The 16,446-nt window shown below is 38.6% G+C and overlaps 1 protein-coding gene across 5 annotated transcripts in view; it reads left to right on the top strand.

The window, feature by feature from the left end:
• Nucleotides 1-16,446, top strand: part of kcnma1a (potassium large conductance calcium-activated channel, subfamily M, alpha member 1a) — a 300,462-nt gene that overhangs the window by 88,600 nt on the left and 195,416 nt on the right. For all 5 annotated transcript variants that reach the window (XM_052089534.1, XM_052089532.1, XM_052089533.1 and 2 more), the window contains exon 2: nucleotides 727-894. In XM_052089534.1, coding sequence (XP_051945494.1) covers nucleotides 727-894 — 168 coding nt within the window. The remainder of the gene's footprint in view (nucleotides 1-726; nucleotides 895-16,446) is intronic.

Below are 16,446 nucleotides of genomic sequence, written 5' to 3'. Positions count from 1 at the left end.
ATTCAATCTCTGTTTTAATGAATTAACATAAATTTACTGTTAATGTATTACTGTTAATAATAAATTGTAGAGAAGATAAAGATTCACGTTCATTCAAATGTATAAAACTTTTCAGCTGTTACTTTTTTATTCGAAATTAAGTCAAATAATAACACGCTGTGTCAGAAAAGTTTATAAAATACCTCTACACTGGTGACTGCGAGAGTTCAGTTGACTGTCCTTTCCCTCTAGGAAACACGAGCTGTGTGACCATTTACAAAACGCATGCCATTGTGTACAGACTAAGTCTGTTTCTCACAGCCTCATTTTCATCCACGTAACGTTTGCGTCAAAGTTTTGTTGGTTTATTTAGCAAGAATGACAGCCTGACTGCTCATTATCCTGCATATTACAAGACTACCCTGATGAATAAATGAATACATGGACTTGAAAAATTGATTTGAGTTTAATTTTTTTTTTTAGCTTGCTTGTTGAGAACGCGAGTGATTCCAGAATGAGGAAAGATGACTTGCAAGAATCGGATGGCCAGTTGATATCACTTTATCCCCAAATGTGTGGATGTTGTTCAGAAATATTTGACCACTAGATGGCGAAATGGACCAATCAGAATTGATTATTCCAAAGAGCCATATAACACAAATTTATAGTTTTTTTAATTTTTTATATTAATTGACAATACTACCCTTTTTTTATTGTGCCACTTGCATTGCTGTGTGTGTTTTCCAGGAGGCACAGAAGGTGAATAACCCTATGAACAATCAGGCTGATGGAGCACCGAAGACCCTGGGTGATAAAGAAGAAGTCCCACCAGCCAGTGAGGTGGGCTGGATGACATCAGTCAAAGACTGGGCGGGGGTCATGATCTCAGCACAGACCCTTACCGGCAGAGTTCTGGTGAGAGTCCAATGTACAATTACACCACAAACAGCTATTGCAACACCACCAGCTGTCCACAAACTCCCTGACAAGATAATACCTATGTGATTTATGGAAATATGCTTTGTTAAAGGGAAAGTTCATCCAAAAATGTTTAATTCTATAATAATTTACTCATCCTCATTACTTTCTTTCTTCAGTGAAACTCCAAATGAGATGTTAAGTCACCTTTTATGTTCATTGTATGGATTAAAAATGGGGTGTTTATCATCACTGTTGTTAGTGCCAGGACAGTGCTAGACAGGGACAGGTCAATTAACTATGAACAATTGAGTAAGTTTTACACATAATGAAGATCATTTACTTTGGGAACGTTATGCAAATGAGAGCAGTCCTAATTTTATGAACTTCAGCAGATTGTGGACAAAATCTGTTTTGCTTTGTGGTTTTCCACTCTGGTGTAACTGCTATTCTGAAAGCTAAATCTCATACACCAGTAGAGTTGTGACTAATTTATTGTATAGTCTTGAATATTAGTCTCCCATTTCTGCATCTCATCTTTCAGGTAGAGCGACCTCTGTACATGACCAGAATGGGAAACAGGGGCCTCAGTAGACAGGTCTACTCTAGTGTTTCTGACACAGTGCATGACTGATCTGTAATTTACAACAGTGTAGTCAGTACAGCTACAACATGAATGAGGTCTGGACACTGTTGTTTGGACGTGTGGTTGATTACTGATGTGAGTGTTAGCTGAATATCTGCTCAGCTTTCTTGGTTCAGTAAATATCTTAAGTTCCATTCCAGCAAGTAGAGCCACATACTGAAACATGTTTGCTCAAAGCAAAATTAAAAAGTGCATCTTTTATTTTCGACCGATATTAATGAACTGAAGATTGTACTCTTTGCTCCTTGTAAGCGATTGAGTTCTGACTAAACAACTTAAGAGGTTATATGTTCTGTTTGGTGAATTATGGAAACCGATATCCCTTGCTGGAGTTCTAGGATGAGTTCACTTCTACACTGATGCTTAATATAATACACTAATGCACCCCAAACTGAAAATTCTGTCATCTTTTACTCACATCATGTTGTTGCAAACCTGAATATCTTTCTTTTGTGGAAAACAAAAAGGAGATCTTAGACAGCATGTTAGTATCAATCACAATTCACTTTTAATTGCATCTTTTTCGAAACAATGAAAATGAATGGAAACTGAGGCTTTTTGTTTACATGTAATAGTCAAGTTATAGTGGGTTTTCGTGTCATCAAGCTGCTGTCTTTCTCTGTCTGTCCAAGGATACACAACATAATGTGTAATAAAATATTTTAAGTAAGGATGTCAACTGAGGAAGTGCTGGTAATACATGTCTAGTGTCACCTCTGTCTTTCGCTGTTTGCGCACAACTGTGGTCTGATTAAAGTGTGCATGCAACTGTACATGCTGGATGAAGTTGAGCTACAATTGCATTATCTTGGTCTGTTAGTCTGACTTTGCAAATTTGGACTGGTATAATTTCACAGTGTGAACACGCATATTAGACATGCAATGTGAATCGACCAGTGCTAAATTGAAACTGAGCTCTTTTTATCCTGAAATACTGTCCTACATATATATATATCTGCACATTTTCTGTTTAAATGTAAAGTGTGTCATTTGTTATTTTATTCAATATTAGTTTAATGTGCAGAAAGTCATTAATAGGTGGGCTTACCAAAGAGACTTTCTTACCCTCTGTAAAACTTTAGGTTTGTTTGAGCAACTTTCAACTTTTGGCTCAACCAGTGGTGCGAATTTGGGGCAGGATTCCCTGTTTGAGCTGTCTTTGCCTTGACATCACTATTAATTCTGTTGAGATGTCAGCAAAGTTCATTGAAATTTACTTTAGGGGTGTGTGTTCTTTATTTAATCTGCTGCCCTGAACGCTACGGATTGTGACTTATACAATGGCTGGAATGAGTATATATGTGTGTGTTCATGTGTGCAGCTGTTGCCCTTCCCTCCTCCTGAGGTCTAGTGCTGGCCTTTCCTTTAAGAGTATGCTATTTCATTTAAGGTCTGGCCAATCTATCAGGCTCTAGCTGGAGCATAATGTAATTACATGAGTGGGAGTGTTGTGCCATGGCTGTAAATGTGCCGTAAGCATTATCCCCCCAACTGCAGGTCCAGCTGGATTGCTTTATCAAACCCGTAAATCAAAATTTTTCATGGGCCAAGACTCTGCATGCATCCACATGTCTTTATATATATACAGTGGGTACGGAAAGTATTCAGACCCCCTTAAATTTTTCACTCTTTGTTATATTGCAGCCATTTGCTAAAATCATTTAAGTTCATTTTTTTTCCTCATTATTGTACACACAGCACCCCATATTGACAGAAAAACACAGAATTGTTGAAATTTTTGCACATTTATTAAAAAAGAAAAACTGAAATATCACATGGTCCTAAGTATTCAGACCCTTTGTTGAGTATTTAGTAGAAGCACCCTTTTGATCTAATACAGCCATGAGTCTTTTTGGGAAAGATGCAACAAGTTTTTCACAACTTGTTTTTCAACAAGTTGGGTATCCTCTCCAGTTCTGTCAGGTTGGATGGTAAACATTGGTGGACAGCCAATTTCAAGTCTCTCCAGAGATGCTCAATTGGGTTTAAGTCAGGGCTCTGGCTGGGCCATTCAAGAACAGTCACAGAGTTGTTGTGAAGCCACTCCTTCGTTATTTTAGCGGTGTGCTTAGGGTCATTGTCTTGTTGGAAGGTGAACCTTCGGCCCAGTCTGAGGTCCAGAGCACTCTGGAGAAGGTTTTCGTCCAGGATATCCCTGTACTTGGCCGCATTCATCTTTCCCTCGATTGCAACCAGTCGTCCTGTCCCTGCAGCTGAAAAACACCCCCACAGCATGATGCTGCCACCACCATGCTTCACTGTTGAGACTGTATTGGACAGGTGATGAGCAGTGCCTGGTTTTCTCCACACATACCGCTTAGAATTAAGGCCAAAAGTTCTATCTTGGTCTCATCAGACCAGAGAATCTTGTTTATCACCATCTTGGAGTCCTTCAGGTGTTTTTTAGCAAACTCCATGCAGGCTTTCATGTGTCTTGCACTGAGGAGAGGCTTCCGTCGGGCCACTCTGCCATAAAGCCCCGACTGGTGGATGGCTGCAGTGATGGTTGACTTACTACAAGTTTCTCCCATCTCCCGACTGCATCTCTGGAGCTCAGCCACAGTGATCTTTGGGTTCTTCTTTACCTCTCTCACCAAGGCTCTTCTCCCCCGATAGCTCAGTTTGGCCGGACGGCCAGCACTAGGAAGGGTTCTGGTCATCCCAAACGTCTTCCATTTAAGGATTATGGAGGCCACTGTGCTCTTATGAACCTTAAGGGCAGCAGACATTTTTTGTAACCTTGGCCAGATCTGTGCCTTGCCACAATTCTGTCTCTGAGCTCTTCAGGCAGTTCCTTTGACCTCATGATTCTCATTTGCTCTGACATGCACTGTGAGCTGTAAGGTCTTATATAGACAGGTGTGTGGCTTTCCTAATCAAGTCCAATCAGTATAATCAAACACAGCTGGACTCAATTGAAGGTGTAGAACCATCTCAAGGATGATCAGAAGAAATGGACAGCACCTGAGTTAAATATATGAGTGTCACAGCAAAGGGTCTGAATACTTAGGACCATGTGATTTTTCAGTTTTTCTTTTTTAATAAATGTGCAAAAATGTCAACAATTCTTTGTTTTTCTGTCAATATGGGGTGCTGTGTGTACAATAATGAGGAAAAAAAATGAACTTAAATGATTTTAGCAAATGGCTGCAATATAACAAAGAGTGAAAAATTTAAGGGGGTCTGAATACTTTCCGTACCCACTGTATATAATTTACTTTCACTCTTTCTTACTTTATTATCTTTCTTACTCGTTTATTTTTTGTATAATTAATTGCGTGCGATTAACTTGTTAACTCAACAGCCCTAATATACACTGTATATGTATGTGTATATATATTATACAATTATTTTTTAAAGTATTTTTTTACTTGAACCAGATGATTTTTCAGTCAGTTGAAGTCAGTTTCGTTAACAGTTCTTAAAGTCAGTTGCGGATAGAACACTAAAATGCAACATTATTGTTTCCCAAATTATGTGGTTAAGGAGAGCGTTTTTGAAAGTCTCCATTTTCGGTGGATTAAACTGCCATTCTTGTGTGGATGAGACATGTCAAATTCAATGTGTTTCAGGTGTGATGTGGCTTGAACCTACACGGTTGCAGCAAAAATACTTACAAACTCATAAGTTTTGTTGTAGTAAATAGTAGTAGTAATTTTTTTTTGTATTTAGGAGATGGGACTAATTTTTCAAAAGTTATAAATGATGATGGAATCGTTAAGGGGAATTGAAACCAGAATCATTAGGCTAAATTCCCTAAGATTCCTTTACTTATTCAATATCAACAGGTAGTTCTGCTCTTTTTTCTGCTTAATCTATAGCCAAAGGATGTGTCATTGAACAAATATGTTTCAAACTCAGTCGAAAGTGCCAGTTTCACTCTGCTTCTTTTTTAAATGGAGACTCTTAAGCAGTAGACAGAGGCCTCATTATGCCAGAGCTACACACATCCCATGAGTATATTATACATTTCTGCAAGTGAGCAATGCTTTCATCAGCCTCCTCTCTCTCTTATTCTCTCTGCCCCCCAATCTCTCTCTCTCTCTCTCTCTCTCTCTCTCCCCATCTCTCTCTTTCCCATTCTCAAACTAGTGAGACTGGTTCTGTTGTTGGGTTGGGCTGTATACATAAAATAATTATTTTATGATTAATCAAAATATTTTTCAGCCTATTTTTTTGACAATGTTATATATATAGGCTATATATATTTCATATAATTTTGTCCTTGCTCTGAATGGCTTTAAAGGGACTATTGTTAATCAGAGAAATTATAATTTGCATGGAGTGGTGGTGGTGTAGTGGTCTAAAGCACATAACAAATCTGGTAATCAGAAGGTCGCTGGTTCGATCCCCACAGTCACCACCATTGTGTCCTTGAGCAAGGCACTTAACTCCAGGTTGCTCCAGAGGGATTGTCCCTGTAATAAGGGCTCTGTAAGTTGCTTTGGATAAAAGCGTCTGCCAAATGCATAAATGTAAATGTAAATAATTTGGACCAAACAGCCATGATAGTCAGTCTACTTTTAAATGACCAACTCAATAAGATCTACCAATTAAAAAAAACAGTTTCATTTAAAATAAAAAAAATGCTTTTGGGACTACTGCATGTATCCCTACATAGAATTCATCTTCTAATTAATAAAAAAATATATAACAATGTTCAATGTTGATATCATTCAGTTTTAAAACTAAACGCAAAACACCTACAGCACAACAGATTACAATAGCCAGGGCATTTACCTTATTCTGATGACTTGCACTGAATGGAATCAGACAGTTTTGCATAATCCAGGCAGTAGCATCGCAATTTCGCGCTCTTTTCTCAGAAGTCCTTGGAAGGTGCGTATGCGCAAACCTAGTTGCCATGGCAACTGAATAAACAAAACCTCACCTGGTCAATATTTACTCGTCAAGTGCAAGTCAGACAGAAACTAAAAGAAGGAAAGACATTATATTTATTTTTATAAAAATTTAACAAAAGTACATAAAAATTTTGTGCGATCTACCAGCATTGCCTTTGCGATCGACTGGTTGATCTAGAGTGATCTAGAGTGTCCAGTGGAATCAATGTAAAATCTTAAATAGCATAAGATGCACCCTTGAATCTCTAGATGTAGACTTGACATTTTTTAGAATCCTAGCGCACACTCCCTCCTCCAATACCAAGTTTAAATCTTTCTCCCATAATCTCTTGATAGAATTTAAAGCTCCATCCCCCAGACTCTGAATTAGCAGGGAGTAATACACTGACGATTCATGACCTTTTCCGAAAGCAGTAATAACCACTCCCAGAGTATCTGCATCTTTAGGCGGGAGTATGCTACTCCCAAAAATAGTACAGAGCAGGTGGCGCAGCTGTAAATACTTGAACTGAGATCTGGGAATCCCAAAATGCTGAACCATATTTTCAAAGGTTCTCAACACTTCCCTCTCATATATATCACCGAGCATATTAACCTCCCTCACAATCCACTCTGACCAGCAGAAAGGGGACTTATTAATACGTAATTTTGGGTTCAGCCATATGCTCGAGACAACATTTAATTAAATGTTTGATTTAAACACTCTAGACACTTTTGTCCATACCGACTGCAAATGTGAGATAACGGGGTGTGACTTAACTTCTCTGATTAGTTTGATAGAAAGGCTTTGCAATGGTGAAATAAGGGAAAGAACTTCATGTTCAATACAAAACCAGGGAGGGGCTCTCTCAGGTAGAAGCGACCAAAGAGCCAAATGTCTGAGACTGAATGCATAATAATAATACAAGATCTTTGGTAGGCCTAGCCCACCTTTGTCAATCGGCCTATGCAACTAACTGAAATGTAATCTGGGACTTTACCATTCCAAATGAAGGACTTCGCTATGCTATCAAATTCCTTGAAATAAGAGAGGCGGACATCTATAGGGAGAGATTGTAGCAGTTCGTTGAATTTTGGAATACATTTAATTTAATAACATTAACCTTCCAATCATAGATAAATGTAATGAAGCTCACCTGCCCACATCGCTTGGTAAACTTTATATTAAAGGGTAACTCTAACTAAATAAATTTAATTTGCTGGGAATAAAATACCCAAATACTTAATGCCCTGTTTGGGCCACTGGAGGGCGCCCGGCTGAAAAGCCATTACTGGGCAGTATGCTGTCAGAGACAAAGCTTCGAATTTAGACCAATTAACTCTAACACTCTCAGTTCTCACACTAAGAGAACTTAGAAAAGTAAGGTAACACTTACGCTCACCTTGATCTTTGTCCTTTTGAAGAATCATACTGATTTGTGATGGTTGGCGGAAGTTTTCCATTTTTTAATGATTCCGTATAAACTTCTAGCAAAAGTGGAGCCAATTCTGTAGCATAAGATCTAAAAAACTCAGCGGCAAAGCTATCTGGCCCTGGAGCCTGGCCTGTAGGCATGGTCTTAATTAAATCGCCAAGCTCCTCCAAGGTAATCTCAGAATCAAGAGAAGTTTAGGAAGTTCTAATGGTTCCACAAAGGTTCTAATATTCTCATCAGTAGACAAAGATGTGGAACTATAGAGATAAAGATGGAATACTTTAAAAGCATTATTAATATCAATGGCTGAGTTAAATATTTCACCACCAGCAGATTTCACTGAGGGAATGGTAGAAAAACTCTCTCTGTTTTATAAATCTTGCCAGAAGTTTTCTTGCCTTGTCCCCGACTCAATGTATGACTGTCTTGCCCTCAGTAGCCAAAATTTCACCTTCCACAACAAAATAGTATTATATCTGTATTTCAATCGGGTCAATTCTCTGAGGCCATTAGATGACATTCAGTGCTTCATCTGTGCCTTGGCACTTTTAATATTCCCTTCCAATTCCACGACTTCTTGTGCTTTGGATTTTTTTGGTGAATGAGGCATACTGTATGATCCGGCCCCTAAGAACTGTCTTAAGTGCCTCCCAAGCCATGCCCACAGATGATACTGAGGACCGGTTGGTCTCCATATAAACATTGATTTCAGACTTTAACTTTTGTTGGAATTCAGGATTTTGCAAAAGGGATATATTAAAGTGCCAACTATATGATTTCATTTTCTCCATATGTGGCAACGCCTCTTAAACACCCCATGGTGTCATCTGAAACTAAAATGTTTCCAATTGAGCAATCAACAACAGATGTAATGAGAGACTTAGATATATATTTATTAAAAAAATCTATTCTAGGGTAAATCTTATGGACTGATGAAAAAAATATATAGTCTCTATCAGATGTCTCCAAATATCTGTAAGACCAAGATTTTTACAGATCTTGTGAAGCATCAATGTTGCTCAAGGGGTCTTGCACACATTTGCTTCGCTATGATCAAGGACTGAGTCCATTAAAGTCTACTCGCAATATTATATCATGAGGGGTGCCAGTGGCTTGTAACATCCCTTCAAGATCTATAAAAAGCCCTAGGGCCGGATTCATGAAAATGTTCTTAAGAAAAAAACTACGAAAGTTCTTAGGATAAATTATAAGAAGTTTTTAAGAACGTTCCTAAGTGTAGTCATGTCAGAATATACGAGGTGGGTAAATGGGAAAAGGTGGAAGAGGCTTTCTCCACTGTGCCCTACTCCGCTAGGGATGTGGATGGGGGTGAAAATGAAAGTCTCAGCTTTCTAATGTTATAATTATTATGTTTCTATGAAAACTAAAGATCACGGAGAGAGTGCAATATGCAGTGCATCCGTTTGAGAACACCAGATAGGTTTTTTGGCCAAAAATAACATTTCTACGTAAACAGCCCACTGCAACTTTAGACTCAACTTTAAAAACCCAGTAAATTCAATAAACATCTTTCCTTTTAGATTTAAGACAACTGTGAGGTTATCCTAACTTTAAGATGCTATTTATTACGATATTTAAGATTTTTTTTTTTAAGAATTTGAATGCTTCTCAAGTTTTTTCTTGAGAACAATCTTAAAGGGGACCTATTATACTAAATTCACTTTTACATGGTGTTTATATATAAATGTGAGTCGGCAGTGTGTGTACACAACCACCCTACAATGTTAAAAATCCACCCACTCCTCTTTCTTATATTTCTATAAATCAAAAACAGTGTGTCAAAATTAATGGTTTTCATTTCTGCTCTAACTTGACGTCACCCTATTATCATAGATCCTCCCCTGTGTGATCTACAAACAGTCTGACATTGTTTTACGCACTGGAGCAGATACAGTGAGCGGAATAATGTCTCAGCTTTGTATGCGTCATAAGTGTTCTGTTGTTGGCTGTAAAAGTGAACATAAGAGTCTTCATGTACTCCCGGCATCAGAGACACTGAAGACGCTGTGGACAAGTTTTGTTTTTTAAGTAAATGTTCCCAAAAACATACAGAAATGTGTGTATGTTTGTGCAAATCATTTTACACCTGACAGCATTGTGAATGAGTGTCAATATATAGTTTCAAAATGTTTGTATTCTCTAGCATGGATCAGTACCAACTGTTCGTGTTCCAGCTTTATATCCTGAAGATGTAAGTATCGCTCTTTATATTTTGTGAATGTTTGCAAATCGCCTTTCCAAATGTGCTTGTTAGCTGATTCCACAGCTAATGAGGCTAAAGTTACCATTGTCTCTGATTGTATTCACGGAGACCAGATACACACACACACACACACACACACACACACACACACACACACACACACACACACACATATATTCATACATATATGGCTGAAGGCAAAGCCCTCATCCAGAAAGGGGGCGGGGAGCAGCAACGCAGTCTTTCCTATTAATTGATTAGACTATGGCGGCCCACCACAGTCTAATTTGCCCCGTCACGGTCTCTTAATGAACCCAATTTTTTTTTACACTTCTCATCTAAAATATTTTTTGCACTTCTCAGTATCATAATAATATTAAATAAAAGGTTGTTTTTTGCGCTTTCTCTCGTGCACCAGTCAGTTCAGTCATTTGGTTGAGTAGGATGACACATTTTTGAGGTAAGTAACGTTAACCAGCCCTCTATATTGTGAGTAAATCACACGCACATGCAAGTTAATTACCAAAAAATGTCTGTTATTAGCCACTGGCAACAAGTAAATATTAACATTTCACTCACCAGTGATAGAGTTGTGTAGTTTTACTACACAAGTTACTCTTGTAACCGCCTAAGAGAATTTCATCTCCATGGCAGTAATCGATCGATATATTACAGCAAGATCCTCCAAGTCAACAATGACCTTTGTCAGCATTGCTGACATGTTCAACATCTCTTGCCTTCATCTCTTTGACCAAATCGACTCCCTGGCTCGGGGCCTTCTCGGGGGTGTCATCTTGAGCACTTAAGAGTCTTTTAATGTCTCCAGAGCCTGAGGATTTTGAATTCTTTGAAATATATTGTCCTCCTAGAACAGTTATGGAAAAGAGTGTATCGAAACTCAACGGTTTATATCATTTAAAGTGTTTAAACTAGCAAAGTGTGCAGAGCTCACTGTTAACATGTCCAATCCTCGCATGGCGTCACATGACTCATTGACAGTCTCATATTCTTACACATTTTGCAACTGGGAAATTTCCTATTTTTTTAATTAAATGTATGGCAATTTAAAAAGCACATAAAAATCATTGCAATATTCATGATGTTGCTTCATTTTTTATCACCAGCAAAATGGTTACATATTATACAGTATATACAAAAAATGGTGGCGGTACCATGGATATGTTAATTGTACTTTGGTGCGTAATGATTACAATATTCGTATACTATGGTATTACATAGTAATCCATAATACTTCAAAGAGTACCATGGTATTACCATGGTACCAAGTCCTAAACAATATGGTATTTGTTTTGGTTAGTGATGTCTTTGTGTGTGGAAAGAAGAGTTATTATACTGTTGGACAGAGTATTCCTGCTGTGTCCAACAGTTCCTACTCCTGTTACCTGCACTACTTCACAAACACTACCAGTTAAAAGAGTAAAATGCACATTGCAGTTCTGCATGGCACATATGTTGCGTTGTGGGACTGTGAGAGTGTTGGAGTATAGATGAGTAAGTGAGTGAGAATGTGTGGGTGTCTGTGTTTATATGCAGCTGTGCTTTAGATCCCATATGTACTATGAGCTTTTTGTGTGTGTATGTAAAACGTGTGAGTGCTTGTGTGTGTCTGTGTAGGTGGATGTATGGACTCATGCCCTCTATCAGAGTTCTTTTTACAGCTTAAAATCACAATGAGCATTCGTGGACTCTGAGCCCGGCTGGTAACCATAGCAACAGCAGTTTACCATGGCTCTGTCATTCTGATGCGCAGGACTGTTAGGCTGTATACATCCTCTGCAAAAACGAGAAAATTATCTTCCTCCTCAACAGGGGCGTCGGACTGGGGGGGGTAAAGGGTACCGAGTACCCAGGGCTCGAGGCAGGGGGGGCCCCTTAGAAGTCAGTTTTCTATACATACATATTTGGTACGGGGGCCCAGCAAGATGGTTTGTACCCAGGGCCCAAAATTTGGTGCTACGCCCCTGCTCCTCAATCCTTCCTCGAGTGCTTTTGTCACGGGCTAAAAGACAAAAAAGTTGAGGGTGACAAGCACCTGTCTGGGCATGTAGATAATGTATTATGCACAGTGACATTGTGGAAATTAGGGCTGGGAATTGCCACAGACCTCCCGATTCGATATTACAATGATATTTCCTAGCCGATTCGACATGTATTGCAAGACTGCAATTCTGTAAATGTTGCGATTTGATGTTTTGATATAAAGATTAAAAAAAATTAAAAATTATCTGAAAGAATTGTCTATTGAAGAACAGTTGTGTCAGAAATGACAACAGTTGTCACTCTGTAAATAATGTGCAAATCTACCAATTTAAAACTACCAATGGACCAGTGAGTGTGTTGTCTGAGCTAGGTGACTAGTTAGTGCGAAGGAACCCATGTAAAGCTGCATTATGTCCATTTGTATTCAGCAAATAAATATCTACAATGTATAAAGATTTAACTTATCAAACTAATTTTGTTATTTTAGAACATGAAATCTAAAACATATATTATTCTACAATAGGCTATTACTATTATCATACTTAGAATTTTGCAACATACAAATGGAGGCTAAAGAGTTAACTTTTTCAAGAACCATTTCTGGGGCTGTACTGAATTATAACACACATGACAAATTCACCTGTGTCCCAATGTTGTTGCATGTTGTTTGCATTTGCTTCCTGAGATAGTCTGAGATCGTATGCAGCATTCTCATAGACAACACTATTCTTACAACCACTCCCAGATTACCGACAGAGAAAACATTTGAGAACTCAACCATTTGTGGGTGTTCCGCAAGACACGACCGAGCAGCGCGCGTTGACGCCAAAGTGCAAATGAACTTCTAAACAAAAAAAGCAAATAAAACACGCCCATTGCGAGGATTTCTTTCGTCTTCAAAATATAATTAGGAGCGTTTTCTCAAGCACATGTCTTTGTGTCTAGCAGCATTTCTTGTCGACAGTGCCAGGAAATATTTTTGAAATTACCCACCACTACGCATGAGTACCCTGAATGTCAGATTAGAAATATTGTGAGGTGCAACACGTAGTTTACATCCAACAGTTTGATGAGCCTTTTTACAGATAAACTTTTTATTAAAGTAGTGTCAGACAGAATCTGTATAATGACTTCTGACAAATACGCTCCACTAGACCGCTCAAATAACCTTTTGGATTATGCATAATAACAGAAACATTTCTGTTATTAGAAAGAATTTGGCTGTTGCAGTGGTGCATTAAAGGACTAAATGTAAAGAATTAAAGAGACAAAACTTCTCAGAGAAAACCTGTTAGTGTGGAACTCTGCACAAATACAGCTTCCTATTTTTAGCTATTAATCATTGTAAAATAGGGAGGCTATTTTAAAATTGTTTGGCTCAAGAATCGCGATTTGTAACAGAATCGATTTTTTCCCCCAGCCCTAATGAAAATGAAGGCTGAAGCACATGTCCTCATATTGTTCATTAGGTTGCTTGATGACTTTAAGGGTGCTAAGATGTCAGGTGCTTCCTGTAGGGAATCATTTAATTACATGATCTATCAAGATCTCCGTATCACGTTTTAACTGCCTGTCTCCTTAGGTGCTGCTAAATTATGGTTGTCTAAATGAGCATCATTCATGCGTTTTTTATACTAACCATTTTATGTAAATGATGGACACCAGGCAAAGCCATTGTGGTGTTATGGTTTATACAACATTTCACCTTCATAATAGCAGCACGTCATGCATCATTTGTACTTATATTATGTACACCAAGGCTCTTCTATCACTCACTCACACTTTGTAATAACCTTTGTGCTGCTGGCAGACATTAATACCCTGTTTCTGATGAATGTCCCCATAGGCTAAGAAAGCACCCTGTCTTTTGTATTTGTCTATTTACTTCCATTGTGGCCATAAGCTATTAACACTGGACTCCCAGATGGCAGCATGTCATATATTTGCCTCATCTCATCCATTGCACTAAAACATCATCAGACACATAAACAAGAATTTGGCTTTGTCATAAAGGATTACTTAGCAGCTGGCTCGGTTTTTAAATGTGATTGATCTCTTCTCTGCATGTGTGGGTGCTGCAGGATCTGGAATAACAAAGACTTGGCTCTTCTAACTGCTGATCTGAGACTAGCTTTCTGCCTTATAATAGTGGAAGATGGGATATCGCTAATCGAAGCTTTGAAACAGTTCCCTGATGAGTCTTTTTATGCCTTTTCTTATTAGTTTGGTACCTCTATCTCTTCTCTCAGACAGCTTTATTAGCTGTCCTGGGATGCAGGGATCATGCCTGGGCTAACGTTCTCTGAAAGGTTCCTGCTTGTTCTGACACCAGAAGGCTCAGAAGGAGTTGAGAACTTTAGCCTCAGAAGAACTGACAAGAGTCTCCACCCACAGGAAGCGTGACTCAAAAGCCAGCTGCTGCTTCAACATGATCACACAGGAAGTCGGCATGCTGTTTCCGAAAGTTCCAGTAGCTTAGTATGATGACTCATTGACATGCAGCATTACCCACAAGACATTTTTGCATCTTTTTCAGTATATTTACCTTCCCATGTTGCTTGACCGTCAGCACATTGCGTCAGCAGTGTGAAAGACCTGATTTGTATGTTTAAACCAGGAAGTGATCACATTCACTTAATCAGTGACATGCATGATTCAAAGGTTGCACTTTTCACCCTAAAATAAAATTTTTAAGTTTGGGTCGAGGGGCCGGCTGCTTCACATTGAAGCACTGCTTGTGCACAATGAAGGGCAGATGTCAGGCATTTTAGAGGTTAGTGGAAGCTTCAGAGCAGAAATACATGACACAACTGACATATGTGTTTACCTAATCAAGAGATCTGCTAAAATGTATTTCCTGCATTCGTGATATTAAAGTAATAGTTCACCCAAATATTTACATTTTCGTCATAATTTTCCTCATCCTCAAGTCGTTTCAAGCCCATATGACTTTTCTTGTCAAAGATGTAGACAGTAGGGATGGGCACAGGTACCTAAGGACTTGGAAGCGAAAGCATGATAATACATTCATTTCATGTTTTCTTTTTTCTTTTTGTTTTCTTTTTTAAATATTTCACACCAAAATTCAGTTACTACCATGCACAAACATACTGTAGGGCCTAATTTGTTTTGTTTTGTGAATGGTTATGGCATCCTTTTCAGGACTACTTTTTGGTCCTTTACATTTAGGTTAGACAGCAATTTACGTCAACACTATACACAGTGACTTTCAGTCTGGGGTAGCAACATTGCTCAAAACAAAAGAGGGTTTACACTTGGGCTTGTGTGGCTACTAATTTTTACTAGTAGACTAAATGGCCAGAAGAGTAACCTGTTAATCAGTGAGTCAATGTTTATCTTATGTAACCTTATTAACTTTATATAAAATTTAGTGTCATTTAAATATATTTTTGTATATGTTTGAAAATATATTTGCACTCAAATACACAGGACAGTGTGTAGACTGAGAAATTTTCTCCCGCTTTCACCATATGGAACAAGTACAACTGAAATCTAGTGATACATGAGTAGACTATACGGATCCAAAGCTACGACTAGTGGCAAAACTAAGCGAGTATTAAAGTAGTTGGTGTAAGCTCTTATAAATGCAATGCTCATGGTACAACATGCAGAAAAAACAGCAAGGTGCGAAGCAACTGCATTATTTCCATCTGACCCCCCCACCCAAATAAGCATAGATTAAACCACAGAGTACTCTAGTACTTGGCTGATTTATGAGACAAAATAACCAAAATGCCCATCTATAGCAGACAGACAACCTTTAGTTGCCTTATAATCTGGTAGTGTGTTCAATAGGCTGTAACAGGTGCAGACAGGCCTTGTGTCCTTTGCTGTCTTCATTTTTTCTAGCCACTCACTGGAAACTCTGGGAACAGGTCTGGGTATGTGTGCCACCAGTGCTGGGCAGCAGACTTTCACCTCTATGTGCCTTGGGAGGGAGAGATAGAAGAATGTTCTGTGTCAGTCAGCAGCCACCTAATGACCTCTGTGCTTTTTGTGGCCTGTCAGCTTGACCCCTGCACCAAACTTGCCAAACATGGCCATGACTACAGCCACCCAGTCCATTTACTGGATTTTGAGTACTTCTGAATCAGCCTGCTTACCAATACGGCTCCATGGTAGGAGACTGGCAGAGATGGAGTGCCTCTGTTTTCATAATTATGAGCTCCTATGGAGGGCATTTCTAATTAGGAGTTAATCTTCTTCTGCCAGTAAACTTATCAATTGGGAAATAGCTGTCATTGCAGGAAGAAATCAGTCATGTCAAGCGTGACATTGAGAATTTGCCCTGTAATTATCTGCCACATAAAACTAATTTTCCTGTATATGAGACAGATCTCATTATGATTTATACAAAGCTTCATTTTCTGTCCTCATTAT

Source organism: Xyrauchen texanus, chromosome 24, assembly GCF_025860055.1.
Source record: "Xyrauchen texanus isolate HMW12.3.18 chromosome 24, RBS_HiC_50CHRs, whole genome shotgun sequence".
Lineage (NCBI taxonomy): Eukaryota > Metazoa > Chordata > Actinopteri > Cypriniformes > Catostomidae > Xyrauchen > Xyrauchen texanus.
This window is presented reverse-complemented; position numbering and strand designations above follow the sequence as displayed.